Consider the following 15,624-nt stretch of genomic DNA (forward strand, 5'->3'; position numbering starts at 1 on the left):
AAAAAGAGGGTTTTATTTGATAAAATTAACAATTTTATTACTACTATTTACTTATTCACTTCGCGTTAACATATACCGTATACATAATAAACGAAAAACCCAGGGATAATCAAATACTGATAAAAGTTAAAAATTCAAATTGCTGCTGTGGAGAGAGTGGTATTTAGCAAAGCAAGGAACAACATATAATGGCACTTTGCACGTCGAACACCAATACCGTGATTCTTTTCTAATTTTATTTGTATAACAATGTAAACAACTTCGTGCAGGATCGGCCTCCAACCTGGGACATCCTCTGTGTAATTTAAAACAAATGTCAATATCTAAAATTTTGTATTATTACCATCGTCGATTCGAACAGTGACCGCTGTCGCAATTAACATGTCAAACATGGTTACACACTGTAACTTATCTGTTGCGGATAATATTTCAACATTATATGTATCGCATAAAAGAAAATTCATCGTGACGTCACGGATAATTCCTGTAAAACCGGCGTGGCATTCAACATGTTAAACACAGAGCAAGTGTCGCTGTTCAAATATTGGATCGAAAAGACGGTTCTGTTTTATAAGATTAACAATTTTGTTACTGATATTTACTTATTCACTTAACATCAACAGATGAGCCGTTTATTTTGAAAGTGGCATAAGTCACTTTATCGTAATGAAAAGTGGTGATTTTGTAATGTTTATACGAAATTATTTATACTGAGAAAAATATCAGTATCCTGAGATAACAAATACAAGTAAATCTTCTCGAAAGTTAGCATCCATATTTTTAAACGTGTTAAAACGCAAACCCTTAAATATATCGACTTAAAAACAAAGTGACTTATGCCACTTTCAAAATAAACGGCTCATATACTACATACATAATAAACGAAAAGCCCGGGAAAAAATCAAGTACTTGTAAAAGTTACAAATTCAAATTGCTGCTGTAGAGTGATATTCGGCAAACATCTTCGCGTAGGACTGGCCTCAAAATATTCTAAGCATATTGAAATTTGAGAATATGTTTTCGTTTTCCTTAAAATTACAATTTAAATAGCCAATGGTCGCTGCTTCTCACGCGCGACGAGTATACTCGTCGTGTCACAAAATATTGCCATTTCTCCATGACAAGTATACTCGTCAAACACAGCTAACTGGTTAAATCAATTAGCTTCTGAACAAGAGTATACCTAATGACAGATTGCAAATAATAATCGAGAGCTTTGACGAGAAATAATGTCTTAAAGTGATTACCTGCTGGGCAGAAATTTACCAGCCGTTCTAAAAAAAAAGAAATAGCTTCTCAAGTAAAAGGTGCGAGAACTTTTCGGCGCGTTTCAAGCGAGCGTGGTCGTTTACGGTCGAACCGAAGGAGTTGTTCCGAAGCGAGGCAACAAACGGCCCCGGAGGTTAATTCTTCATCCTGGCTGGCAACCGTAATTGATTTTTCTAATTGCCCTCGATGATATATCATCGAGCCCGCCGGGTTCTTTTGGGTGCACTTATCGGACCACCCGAAGTTCGCCGTCTAGAAATGCACTCGTTGAGAGTTATGAACGATCGGTGCTCATCGTCCCGAGTTTGAGCTATCGCGACCCTCGAACCACTTTACGACAGCGATACAGAACGAGCTCTGCGAATAGTCAGCCTCTGGCGTTGGTAGATTCAACGATCGATCAATCTTCCGGATGATTTCGCGGAATTGAGACGTCAATCGATCCGTTGCATACTCGCGCTTAAGCGTCTCTTTATCTATGATTCGACCGGTCGTTTCTTTCTTTCTTTCATTCTTTTTGGACTTTCGTGCTCCAATTTCGTGGGTTCGTTGCACTGTTATGACAGATTGGCAACAATGATAGTGTTGCTGATGTTCGGTTGTCAGTAACCGCGTGCTTCTTTTTCAAGCTTCGTTTTATTTCCGTCTGCGTTCGATGTTCAGATTGAAGGATCAATTATTTGATAACTTCATGATCGAATGTACCTCGATAAGTGATTTGTTAGTTTTGGAAATCATTTTGTGAAGTTTAGTGCAGAAAATACGGGGCGTTCAAGATTTTCTGTCCCAGATTACGCCAACATCTTCAACGCGAGCAAAAGTATTCGACGATCCATTCTCGAATGATTTATTGCAGCATACGAAAGTAGATTGTTGTCGGATCTATATAAAATAAAAAGTTCACTATTTTCTTTCGCTTTTTCCGTAGCTTTTTCATCGAATATCGTACATGTTTCCTTCAATTAATCGAGAAAGTATAATTGTATTATTCGGCAAAGAATACTGTAAAACAGTTTCCCATGAACAAATGTGCGAGCGCATGCTTGAAGATGCATTTTTCAAATACCGTCGCCGAGGCGCTAAGAATAGAGCAGCCCGGGAAGATAAGTAACACTTGACATTTCGCAGAGGGCTGTAAAGCTATCTGAAAAGTAGGCCTGTTGACAGCCAACGCCAATTAGTCAGTGTAGAAGCATTTCTCTATATTCCGCCATGGATGATTCCATGTGATTGGAATTTCGATCGACCGAGAATGCACCATAATAAGCAAATCGAACCGACTGGTAGCTAAGGTGTGCCTGTCCTGCATTCTGCGTACTCGTGTCGATACCGTGCAGCGTATTTCAATAGCCTGTTCTGTCTATTCATCTGTCTGTCGTCTAAAAAAATCTCGCATACTTTCCCATCAGCCCTTCTACATTCTCAGAGTTTTTCCTACCTACGCACGGTTTTATATTTTGAAGAATGTTTCGTTAGTTCGATGCATATTTCGTGCAACGATCATATTCGTCAAAACGGAGCAAGTAGGACATAATGATCACTGTCCACTGTGATTTTGCATGTTCAAGTATGGAATCGTGACTTAATCCTTGAACTGCGTTTGATGGGTCATTTTGACTCAAAGTATACATATAAATCGTATACTTAACTTCTTGCATTCTGTGATCACTTTCATAGCCACGTTGATTAGCGTAATCATTTCTATAATGAATACGAGACAATTATTTAATCTTGTATGTCTTCATTTATGTTCGCTTGACTTAGAAAAAATGAATAACATTCATATTTATTAGATTATACGTGAAATCTTCGTCATGGGTCTGACTAGTGTAAAGAGTTAATTGCGTAAAATTCGGCAATTAAATAAAATAAATAGCTGTTACATTGGGAACAATAGATAGATCGATAGGTGTACAAGAAGTATTTCCAAAATCATGTTTCAAAAAATTGCTATACAGGGTGTCCCAAAAATGTCTCGCATTACGGAAATGTGGGGTAGCTGAGGTCATCCTAAGTAACTTTTTCGTTTGCGAAAGTGCAATCTGCGGCTTTGTTTACGAGTTATTAACGAAAAACACTGACCAATGAGAGGTGAGGGCACGAAGTTCGAGAACCCGCAGCACGAGACTTTGACAGAAGGTCGGGACGGATTCGAGCGCGAAGTATTGAACAAATCATAAGGCGTGAACTTTCCGAATTTTTTTTACTACGTAACAGTGATATTTTTAAGAAAAACGTTGTTCACCTTTACTTTAGAACGTCTGAAGAATATTTACTAATTTTTCGGACCCGAAATAATATGTAGCTTAACCGTGACAGCCGTTTTAATTTTCTGGTGTGCGTGACACCTCGTGTGTACCATATGAAATTTTTATGCAAGGTGCACAGTGAAGATTAACAAAGTTCGTAAATGATATTTTAACTTAAATAATTCCGTGTCCGAACAGAATACAACGAATGATTCGCAAAGCTGATTTAACAATAAATAATCGCGTTAAAAGACGTAAAGGATTTGTTTATTAGAGAAATATGATAAAAATATAATCAATATTATCAATAATATAATGCTCGGAGTTGTCGCAATCATCGTCGATTGTATAATCGCGAAAACGGTCCACCGTCGAAGTATCAAATCCGAAGAATTTATCAAATATAGTCGACTATAATTCTCAGCTTCAGCAGCTCTCTCTCTCTCTCTCTCTCAGAAATAATTGCCGCAAGGTCGCAATAAAGCACAGTAGAAACCTTGGGAGGCTTCCGTCGAACTGAAAGAATGCCACTTGTAAAGCGGAAATTGTAGTCGAAGCGTCGGCTAACTCGCTCGCAGATTAACTTTCGCAATCGCAGTCTGACTAATGGCGTGATTTCCGTTTTCCCCAGGAGTACGACAGCCTGATGACAGAGTGGCAGGCGGCGGGTCGCAGACTGGCCCTGGAGATGTCCGAGTTGAAGGAATGCAGCAGCCTCTCGGGCGCGTTGACGCCTCTCGGCCGGTTGCTGACGGACCCTACCTTGAGACGAACATCCCGGGACGCCGAGGAGGCGATCTCCTCTCTCGAAGAACGCGCGTCGCCGCTTCTACACCTCGAGCACGTTAGGTTAGCACCACGACCATAACTCCTGGAAGCTAGAAAGTCCTCGAAGATAGCCGCCGCCGGCGGCGGCCGCGGCGAGACTCGCGGCGGCCGATACATTATCGAACGTTATTGTCATCTGGGTTCTCCGGGTGAATTCTCCTAGGATCCGCTTTAATTATCGTGACACCGGTTCTCCCGACGACGATCTCTCCCGACGATAAACTAGCCTATTCGTCTATTAATTTCCCCAGGGGAAAACAAAAAATAGCGGAGGCGTTCAAAGGCGAGTCGCCGACGATGACTCGTCGATTTCCGGCGAGACACCCTGTCAGAGATTCGCCGGAGTCCTCGAAGACAGTTCGTTCGGCTGAAAGGGGACACCTATGCGTCTCGCCTGTGTAGAAGGCTTTGTACGGCTAGGTCTATTTTATAGAAGAGCCGAGCCGAGCCGAGCCGGGCCGCGCGAGCGACTACGAGCCGAGCGGGGAGCGTACGCTTACACGAGTAATCGGCCGGTAGATTCTCGGCGGCGCATAGCTGGCCCCGAAGGACATTTTAATGCGAAGATAACGTCCGGCGGCGTGTTAGTCAGCGCCCACTCGGTGCCTTATGTGCCTTATGCGCCGTGCCGCGGACTATCGCGAGTTAGGGTTCGATGTTTCGTTGCCGATAAGACGCAACAAGAATTCCTAACGGTGCGCCGAGCCGCGAACCTGCGATCATGGTTCCTTTTTATCTTTCCAGATTGTCGGTGAAACGGGCACGGGGACTGGTCGAGGAGGTCGGGAACGCAGCCACCAGGCTCGAATCCTCCTTCGAGTCCAGACGAGCCACCATACGCAACCTCGCCGTTCTGAGAAGCATCGAGGACCAGGCCCACGAGGTAAGTCCCCTCTGAACTTCGCTGATTTTCACCGTTAGTGATTTTCGGTTTCTGGAGTGACAGTGAGCTAGACACCGATCCATGTCTCTAGAGTACTTAACCCTTTCGCTACGGCAGCTCCATCCGCCGAAGTACCGTCACCGAACGGAAACTCGCTCCGGAAATATGCACGGTGCGCGTGGTTTCTGTATATATGTTGTTCGAAGTCTTAAATAATAACTGTGCCGAATAAAACAATCGTTGCTCTAATGTAACAAGTATATTTACATTTTTAATTTAAAAAGACTTGCAAAATTATAGGTAACATAGGTATTTATATAATTACAAAGCCTAACGATTAAATGTTTAATATAATTAATAACGAGACGAAAATTATTAACACGTTCCGTGCCGAGCTTTTTTTACTCGAATCTTCACACTTTGATATTTTACTAAAACTTGATGTATTACGTGCAATTATTAATTCTCGTACACATAACAACGTAACAAAAACTTATCAACGCCCATTCTCGCGGTGGAAATTGATTCTTCGGTTCTAAATTTCTTGTAAACAATTTGTTCAGTTCACTAAGTAAACATGCAAGCGTGTACCATCGATGGTACACGTGGCACGGAACGTGTTAAAAGATAATAATATGTAAAAACTAATAATATAGTTCTGTATGATATATTTGAAAGCAAGGGTCTATACAAAGGCCAACACCGCAATCTTTGCACTCGTACTGCGAATCCGTTCTTTTATCATTTTTGCTACAAATTACACATCTGTGTCTTCTATATACACTTCATTTCGATGCCGCATATATGCGGCGCCCGTATCCATAGGTCGTCGAGTGGATGCCGCGTATATGCGGCGCTCGACACGAAAGGGTTAAAGAGAGAAATAAACACCTAAGTGACTATTATGCTTAGCACAATAGGTGCAACAGATCTTTTCATATTCTATAGAAAGATCCTCAGTCTACTGATAATATGAAACAGTATTTTAGGTTAATCTGTGACCGTGACATTAGAAACGCAGGACTTATCCGAGACGCCTTTGCAGGTCAAGAAATGAAACGCAAAGCTAGAACCAAGCTTCAAAATTCTAGAAAATAGCTATATTAGAATCTCGATTATCCAAACCTCCGAAAGGTGTTACCTAAAGCCATTTTGTAGATAGATAAATTAAAAACAAATTATTCAAAAGAAAATCCATCCAAGCTCCGACGTATCCCAGGTCCGAAAGGAATCTAGGGTTAAGAAGCGATTAGGGTAGATGATATTTGCAGAACTTTTTCGTCGGTAGAATACGTTTGCTAGAATTCTGAGATCTGTGTCCTAGAAACTGGTACTATTTATGGGGAATTCCTGTTGTTTCGGGAGTGACTGCTCTTGCAGTGTCCAAGTCCATTTCTATTCATCGTTTCAGCAGTATTTAATCGTTATAATTTTTTGAAGCAATTTCGTACAGATGAATGTCTTCGTTAAGACGTCCTAAAATAATATACTAAACATTATTATTTTAAGGATCTAGCTAGATATGGAGATCCAAGTCTATAAAAATGACAAAATTCGATAGCTTACCGAGCAAGATCATGGAGTTTCAACCCCCTACCTTGTTAGGGTAGTCACTACAGGCACAAATAGGGAGACTAGTCTTTGCCGTATTTACTTAATCGAACCAGATCCGAAGAAATGGGGATCGATGCTCATAAAAGTGATCTATCTGATAGCTTATCAAGAAATAACATTCTCGAGTTTCAACCTCCTACCTTGTAAGAAAAAAATCAAAAAGTACAATCTTCACCTAATTTCCTTAATTGGACCACGTTTGTGGAACTAGAGAAAATGACGATGGTTTATTTGCAATCTCTGGTTGCGAAAGATGAAGAACACGAACGAGTCTCTGTTCAGCGATACAATTCTAAATGTTTCGAAGATTGCGAACACGCGCGATTGTCGGCGAGGCGATTGATAACAGGGACACGATCTCGAATGGTGCCGTTTACCTTATCGGAGGCAAGAGCACGTGTTATTCGTGGTCGTCCCCATCGATTTTCCTGCCTCGTCACCGTCCTCGTACGGACGGTCGACGATTTATTGCGAATTCACGGTACATCGATTGCGAGCATTAACATTTTTTCACTGGCGGACCTGTTCGCCGTACCGGCTGTCAGGAGGTCCTCGCGCGGAAGTGCGAAACCCGATCCTCCTTCCGCGATCCTGGACCGAACGATTCCCACAATACGCCGCGCGCAGCTCGTCGGACCGTTTACCGACACCGGCGATATGTTGTATTATCGATTAGCTCCGGCCATGTGTAAAATCTCCCCCGCGAACGACTTTATGGGAACTTGGCCTGAAACTCCTGGATATTCCGCCGGTTTACTCCCGTTTCGCAATCCAAGCGCGAATTCTCCTCTGCCCTTCGATATTTTTCCAAAATACAGTAATGTTTCCCTACCTGACGCTCAGATTGCGCACAAAAATGGACAATTTGGAAAGAGGAAATACGATTATTCGAGCCTTGCTGCTCGAATAATTATTTTAATAATGAATTATTATAGTCACAAATCGTGACTATAAATATGAACCGCAAATATCGGATCCGGATCTTTCGCTTGCCGGGCGTCTGCTTTAACCAATTAAGCTCTCCGAGGCCATATACAGTGATTTTTCTCTAGTTCACGCTCAGATTGCGCATAAAAATGATATTTGGAAAGAGCATTGTATAGTTGTTGACAATTCGTAACTATAAAAACGAACCGCGATGCTCGAATAATCGTATCTCCTCTCCTTAAATTGTCCATTTTTGTGGACAATCCGAGCGTCAATTAGAGAGACATTACTGTACTGCTCCGCGAGCTACGAAGTCCTAAAATGATCGCTGTATCGTCCCTTGTAATTGAGGTAAGGATGCGTTTATAGTTTTTGTAGAATTTTTGGAATTCACGAAAACGTTCACAGTCACGTATCAATGGAGATTTTAGTTGTATTGATTGTATCTGCTGCTCTTGTACAATTTTTAATAACTTTTCGGTACACAGTCAAGTGTTTTCTAGTTGACGAAACTACTATCTTGTATATAAATCCATGATTTTGTATATAAATCCACAGTTTGGGAACAAAAACGACGAGACCGAATTTATACAGTTTCTACACCGATTTCGTTACAGTGCGTACTCGAATGACAAATTTATACTATTGTTTTCTAAGAGAAAGCACTTTCGCAACTTCAACAATCTTTCGAGACAATGTAATCACTATTTCATTCCTAAAGCTTGCCCAACAATTTTCAAATGCGACGAAAGAGACGCTTTCTGGTGATGCGTTAGGAGATACATCTGCACCTATTCTTCCAATTTACAGTAATGTCTCCCTTACTGACGCTCAGATTGTCAACTAAATTGGATAATTTGGGAAGAGAAGATGCGATTATTCGAGCCTTGCGGCTCGTTTTTATTATAATTGTGGACAATTTATAATGATAAAAATATACCGCAAGGTTCGAACAATCGTATCTCTTCTCAAAAGGAGAAACCGCAAAATCGAAGTGTATACAGAAACGAATTTACAGCAGAAACATTATGATCCGTCACAAATTGGCTCAATTTAGCCACTATTTACGAGCTACGAGCTACCATAAATTGACTCATTTTGGACACTGTGTCGAGCTATCGGGAGCCCGATAGCCGAACATAGTCGCAAGAATGACGATCAGGAGGTATAAGAACCAGGGGACGGGAGCATGGGACGGCCTGCTCGATGACTCCTCGCAAACGAGGCCGAACATCGGCTCGAGGTCGCCGAGGATGCCAGAAACGAGGTTGGCGAGGCCGCTGACTCCTCGGCTGCCCGTGGAAAAGCCTGTGGAACAAAACGAGACACCGTCTCTTCTCCGGGTCTCTCGATCGATCCGGTATCGTTACACACACCGGGTGTCCCTTGATCGGGAACCGGCCAGCCGTGCGATTTTCGAAGTGAAAGTCCGGCCGAGCTCTCTCATCGATTCTCAACAACGAACCCTTTGTCTATCCGCTTTCGGGACCGGCCGAAGGGGATGCCTCGGAATTGGAGTGCCTTCGTCAACGCAGTTGTGTAAGTGACTTTCCGATGAAAGCTGCAGATTGGCTGCCTCGACCAGGCTGTTGATTCCGTTCGGAAACGATGGCTAATTGGTTCGTTCGATCTGCTTGCATTAGGTAATCGTCCGAGCCGCTTGCAGCGGAACGAGGATGCTTCGATGGATTGCTGTATAAGTCCCGTCGCTCGTCTCATTAGTAGACTGCAAATTTTATGCATTTGTGAACGAAATGTGTAGATCGAAGGCAAACATGATAAGTATTTATATAGTTTGAAAATTATATTATACATTTATTTATACAATTTCTATTATACGTTTACACCGTAGCGATAGCTTTTGACTATCAGCAAACGAAGCTGTAGAAGCTTACGTTCAGAAAACGAGGAACTATCCTTTGACTGATTTCTTTAACTCTTTAGCGATAGAAATGAATTTCTTTAACATGGGCTAGATTTATAATAATTTATAATTTCTCAACATTTAGTAGATTCATTAAACACGTCTGAATACAAATGAATTTCTCTCAACATTTACCAGATTTTTTTATTAAACACAACAGATTTACTAAACGCAACAGATTTATTAAAACATATCTCAACACAAATTCATTTCTGTACAAAAAATTCTGTCACAAATCCTGCACATTTCTCCTTCCAAAGAACATAAATTATCCGAGCTTTTTAAAATAGGGACCTGCTTCCAGCAGAGACCAGGGACGATCTTGCTCAATCATCCTCTGACAGTCAAAATTATCATCGAACGGGTCGATTCTGAAGATTCGAACGTCACCTGTCTAAATTAGCAGTACAGTAAAGTCTTCCTACTTGACGCTCGGATTGTGCATAAAAGTGGACAATTTGGAAAGAGCAGATACGATTATTCGAGCCTTGCAGTTAGTTTTTATTGTTACCGATTGTCAACAATTATAAAAACGGGCCGCAACGCTCGAACAATCGTATCTCCTCTTTCCAAATTATCCATTTTTGTGCACAATTTGGGTGACAATTAGAGAGACATTACTGTACATCTTCCTTTCTAAATCAGATCGATATTCGTGCTTGATCTACTTGAAAATTGCAAATATTAAACACACGGAAAGATTGCCTTTTCAGGGACAAATAAGAGTTGGAAGTAATCCGAATAGAATTAGAATACAGAATGAAAAGTCACTCGGAAATCGTTCATATTCGAGCTAGATCTATTTTAAAAAATTACAAATACTAAAGATCAAATAGTATATAATATCATGAGACAAATAAGAGCTGGAAATAATTTGAACAAAATTATGATTCTGAATATAAAGTTATTCAAATCATATCGATATTCGAGATCCGCACGAAAATTACAAGTTTACACGAAAGAAAAATGGCTCAAAGAATTTTCTCTTTTAGAGGATGAACGAAGACTAAAATCTCAGTACAGTAACTTCTCCCTAATTTTTCTTCAGCTTGTAAACAAAACTGGACAATTTGAGAAGAGGATTGCATTGCACATCGTTTTTATAATCGTTGACAATCGGCAACTATAAAAATGAGCCGCGAGGCTCGAATAATCGTACCTCCTCTTCCCAAGTTGTCCATTTTTATTTACAAGCTGAAGGAAAATTGGGAAGAATTTACTGTCATATCTGCCTCTAATTTCAAATCGTAACGGCGCAAGAAGAGTGCTGAAAATTTCAGCGAACCGAAAAGCTTGATTCGGAGCGACGCTTCTCTCGGTTTCCGAATACAGTAATGTCTCTCTAATTGACGCTCAGGTTGTCCACAAAAATGGACAATTTAGGGAGAGGGGATACCATTATTCAACAACTATAAAAACTAGCTACAAGGCTCGAATAATCGTACCTCCTCTTCCCAAGTTGTCCATTTTTATTTACAGGCTGAAAGAAAATTGGCAAGAATTTACTGTAATATCTACCTCTAATTTCAAATCGTAATGGCGCGAGAAGAGTGCTGAAAATTTCCGCAAGCCGAAAAGCTTGATTCGGAGCGTCGCTTCTCTCGGTTTTCGAATACAGTAATGTCTCTCTAATTGACGCTCAGGTTGTCCACAAAAATAGATCATTTAGGGAGAGGAGATACTTTTATTCGAGCCTTGCAATTAGTTTTTATTGTTACCGATTGTCAGCAATTATAAAAACGGGCCGCAAGGCTCGAGCAATCGTATCTCCTCTTCCCAAATTATCCATTTTCGTGCACAATCTGAGCGTCAATTAGAGAGACATTACTGTAAACGAGACTTCGATGGCGCTATTTACGTCCGAAAGCAATTTATTAAATCGGCTCGGATATTTGTGTAACGAGCGATTGTCGGAGCGATGGTTACATAAATTCGATCGAGGTAATCCGCGGAGCTTGTTCCGACAGTAACAATACGGGGGCCTCGTCACCTCGGTTAATCGGCAGGTAATGTCCGCGCGTTATTCGCAGCGGCTGATTGTATTATGCTAATTAAACGTGTAATCAGTTTGTCGTACACACCACGTGCACAACGGGAGACGCGTGGCTCAACACGATTCGCACGTATGCGCGACACACGTGACAACTCCGTTTCAGGCGGAAACACGTGGACGTACGTGATGCAATCGTGACGGTGCGACGGTGCACGTCCTCGGATCCTCATGCGCCAGGCACCGGCATTTAGCGGCCACGTGCTGCAACATGGACATCTGACGTAACGACTGTGTATGCACTTCTTTTAGCGAAGTCTCGTTTTTCTAAATCGTTTTACGGAAGCTGAAATAACGGAAGAAAATTCATAACTGCATAACCTGCATAAATATTTACCCCGTTACGATGCTCGATCGGCAAACGTATTTACATTATTTTGGCAGAAATATTGCTATATAATATATAATATTACCGTGCAAACTTGTAATCTTGAGACTATCTTTTACAACGTGATGCAATTTTTAATTATTCGTTACACCATAATACAACGTTTTAATTATTTTTCTCACTGTAATGCTATTTTCGATTACTTCTTCATTATTTCTTTATTTCTTTTCGCGTATTTACATTATTTTGGGAGAAATATTACCGTACAAACTTGTAAACTTGAGACTATCTTTTACACCGTGATGCAGTTTTTAAATATTCGCTACACCATAATACAACGTTTTAATTATTTTTCTCACTGTAATGCTATTTTCGATTACTTCTTCATTATTTCTTTACTTCTTTTCGCGTATTTACATAATTTTGGGGGAAATATTACCGTACAAACTTGTAAACTTGAGACTATCTTTTACACCGTGATGCAGTTTTGAAATATTCGTTACACCATAATACAACGTTTTAATAATTTTTCTCACTGTAATGCTATTTTCGATTACTTCTTCATTATTTCTTTACTTCTTTTCGCGTATTTACATTATTTTGGGAGAAATATTACCGTACAAACTTGTAAACTTGAGACTATCTTTTACACCGTGATGCAGTTTTTAAATATTCGCTACACCATAATACAACGTTTTAATTATTTTTCTCACTGTAATGCTATTTTCGATTACTTCTTCATTATTTCTTTACTTCTTTTCGCGTATTTACATAATTTTGGGGGAAATATTACCGTACAAACTTGTAAACTTGAGACTATCTTTTACACCGTGATGCAATATTTAATTATTCGTTACACCATAATACAACGTTTTAATTATTTTTCTCACTGTAATGCTATTTTCGGTTACTTCTTTCGCTGTAACGCAATGTTCTCTTATTTTTCACGCTGCATTGCAATTTTTTATTCCTTCTTACACTGTAATTATTTAACATTGCATTTACACGGATGGTATTCGCATATTCATTACGCAATAAAGAATCGTCCGCGATCGCTAGTAACTATTATTGACGCTGGAAAGAATTTAATTCCCGTTATAATTTTAGTATAATTGCAACGGCAGTTCATGCGTGAAAAGTTGCCTGAATTTCTTGGAAACGGGACGGACATAAACGCCGCTGTAGAATTCCCGTGGAAAGATTCGCACGTTCGTAATTTGCGCGAGGATCGGCTAATATCGAACATTTTAAGAAAGTTCCTGACCCTCTAATGACACCACTACCCACGTGAGCGGTTCTGTCTAAAGTTTCCCATCACTTTCTTGTAACTTTCATCGTGCCGGTCAGTTGCTTAGTGTCTTTAAGGAGGTCAACGACACAGGTGACCGAAATTTTATGGAAACGTGGATCGATTCGATCTTGTTCGCCTCTTGGCTCTCAGGCTCGGGGAACAACCGTCTCGCATGTGTTCTACAATATCGTCGATATCCAGCACAAACGTTCACAAATTCATATCACTCGATCAGAAACAATAAATAATAGCTGGAATCAAATCAGATAAACACGCTATTATCAGATAAACAGGCTATTGCGATTAGATGTAATTGTGTTTAACTACTAACATTTAGTACTGGTATTTAGCTACTAGTAACAATATTTATTAGAATTCCACGGCAGTTAATTTTCATTTTATTGTACAGGTAATCGACAAATTCAGCTACTACAATATTATATACGTGTAGGGATACAAATTCAGTTTATTATTGTTTATAGTAATTCTAAGACAGCTAATGTTTATTTGGAGAAATAGTTGGAGAACTTCTATTTTAGTAATTTTCATTTTATGCTTGGAACAATTGAAAGATTCAGCTACTATCATCTTATCTATGTTCAGGGATAAATGTCCTGTTCACTATTGTTTATAGTATTTTTAGGAAAGCTAATGTTTATTTCATTTGGAGAAATAATTGGAGAACTCTTATCTCAGTAATTTTAATTTTATGTTAGGATTAATTGAAAGATTCAACTACTATAATTTTATCTATGTTCAGGGATACATGTTCTGTTCACTATTGTTTATAGTATTTTTAGGAAAGCTAATGTTCATTTCATTTGGAGAAATAGTTGGAGAGCTTCTATTTTAGTAATTTTCATTTTATGCTAGGATTAATTAAAAGATTCAGTTACTATAATTTTATTTATGTTCAGAAATAAATGTCCTGTTCACTATTGTTTATAGTATTTTTAGGAAAGCTAATGTTCATTTCATTTGTAAAAATAGTTGAAGAACTTCTATTTATTTACCGGAAATTTTATACGAATTTAATGCAAGAAAGAGAGAGAGAGAGAGAGAGAGAGAGAGAGAGAGAGAGAGAGAGAGAGAATAGACGACAGAAAGATTGCTGGCAACGCGTAAGCGTATTATCGTTTCCCGTTTCCTTTTTCACTAGATTCGGCAAAAAGTTTAGAGGGGCCGGTTTTAGCTTTTACGGAAAAAAGCTAGCGCAATTTACTGTAGAATAGTGTACAGAGTCGACCCGAAGCGGCCATGCCAGCAGCAACGTTCCTCGGCCGTCTCCTCCGGCGGCCGATTCCTTTCTTGCTGCGAGTCGTTAAGCCCGCAAACGGTTGTTCGGCTTCCTATACGCACAAAGCGTTCCTCGATAATTAGATTCGAGGTGTGCTCCGTTCGTTCGAACGCTAACGCGTTCCTGAACAAAGTCATATGCCCCGGACGTGTCGTTGACTTTCACCAGTCGACGACCGTCGTATCATGCGATTTCGGTTTCGATCCGTTCGCAATCGATTGCATAGTAAATCTACTGTGAACGCGTTCATTTGTTTATCTTGAAGTAAAAAGAACTACAAAAGCTCTAGAGAAATTTCAAACTTCATTACAGTTCAATCATTCGGTCCTAGAATTTAGAGTTTGGTATTCATCGACAAAAATTACAGTCACTAATCTCTGAAAAATGTTTGATTATTTTATCTATCGCGAGCGAGAGAGAGAGAGAGAGAGAGACAACTAATGCGTATATTTATCAAAATCATTGCAAAATTTTCAAGAACGACGTTCGCTTACGTTTTACTACTGTGATCAAAAAGTAAGGTGAATTTGTTTATAAAATGTAAATTCTTTGTTTATTCTTCCAAATCAATTTCATCCCCTTCAAAGTAATCCCCGTCCGATAAAACGCACTGTTTCCGACGCTTTTTCCAGTCCTCGAAACAGTCGGAATAGTCTTTTTCCGGTATAGCCTTCAAGACCTTCTTCGATTCGGTTTTTATCTCCTCAATCGTGTCAAAACGGCGTCCCCGCATTGGCTTTTTGAGTTTGCTGAATAACCAGAAGTCGCACGGAGCCAAATCAGGCGAATACGGTGGTTGCGGAACGATATGAGTCGAGTTTTTGGCAAAAAAGTCGCGAAGAACCAATGCAGTATGACATGGCACCAATCGAGACTTGACGCGTTTGAGACACAAAACATCCTTCAAAATGGTTTGGACTGAGCCAAATGATATTCCAACACTATCAGCGAGGTCTCTCATTGT

General features: G+C 40.1%; 1 protein-coding gene across 5 annotated transcripts in view; it reads left to right on the forward strand.

Annotated features, from left to right (window-relative positions):
* Positions 1-15,624, forward strand: part of LOC117228994 (uncharacterized) — a 729,674-nt gene that overhangs the window by 537,949 nt on the left and 176,101 nt on the right. For all 5 annotated transcript variants that reach the window (XM_033485103.2, XM_076521427.1, XM_076521432.1 and 2 more), the window contains 2 exons: positions 4,150-4,367; positions 5,091-5,229. In XM_033485103.2, coding sequence (XP_033340994.2) covers positions 4,150-4,367; positions 5,091-5,229 — 357 coding nt within the window. The remainder of the gene's footprint in view (positions 1-4,149; positions 4,368-5,090; positions 5,230-15,624) is intronic.

This window comes from Megalopta genalis, chromosome 1, assembly GCF_051020955.1.
Source record: "Megalopta genalis isolate 19385.01 chromosome 1, iyMegGena1_principal, whole genome shotgun sequence".
Taxonomy (NCBI): domain Eukaryota; kingdom Metazoa; phylum Arthropoda; class Insecta; order Hymenoptera; family Halictidae; genus Megalopta; species Megalopta genalis.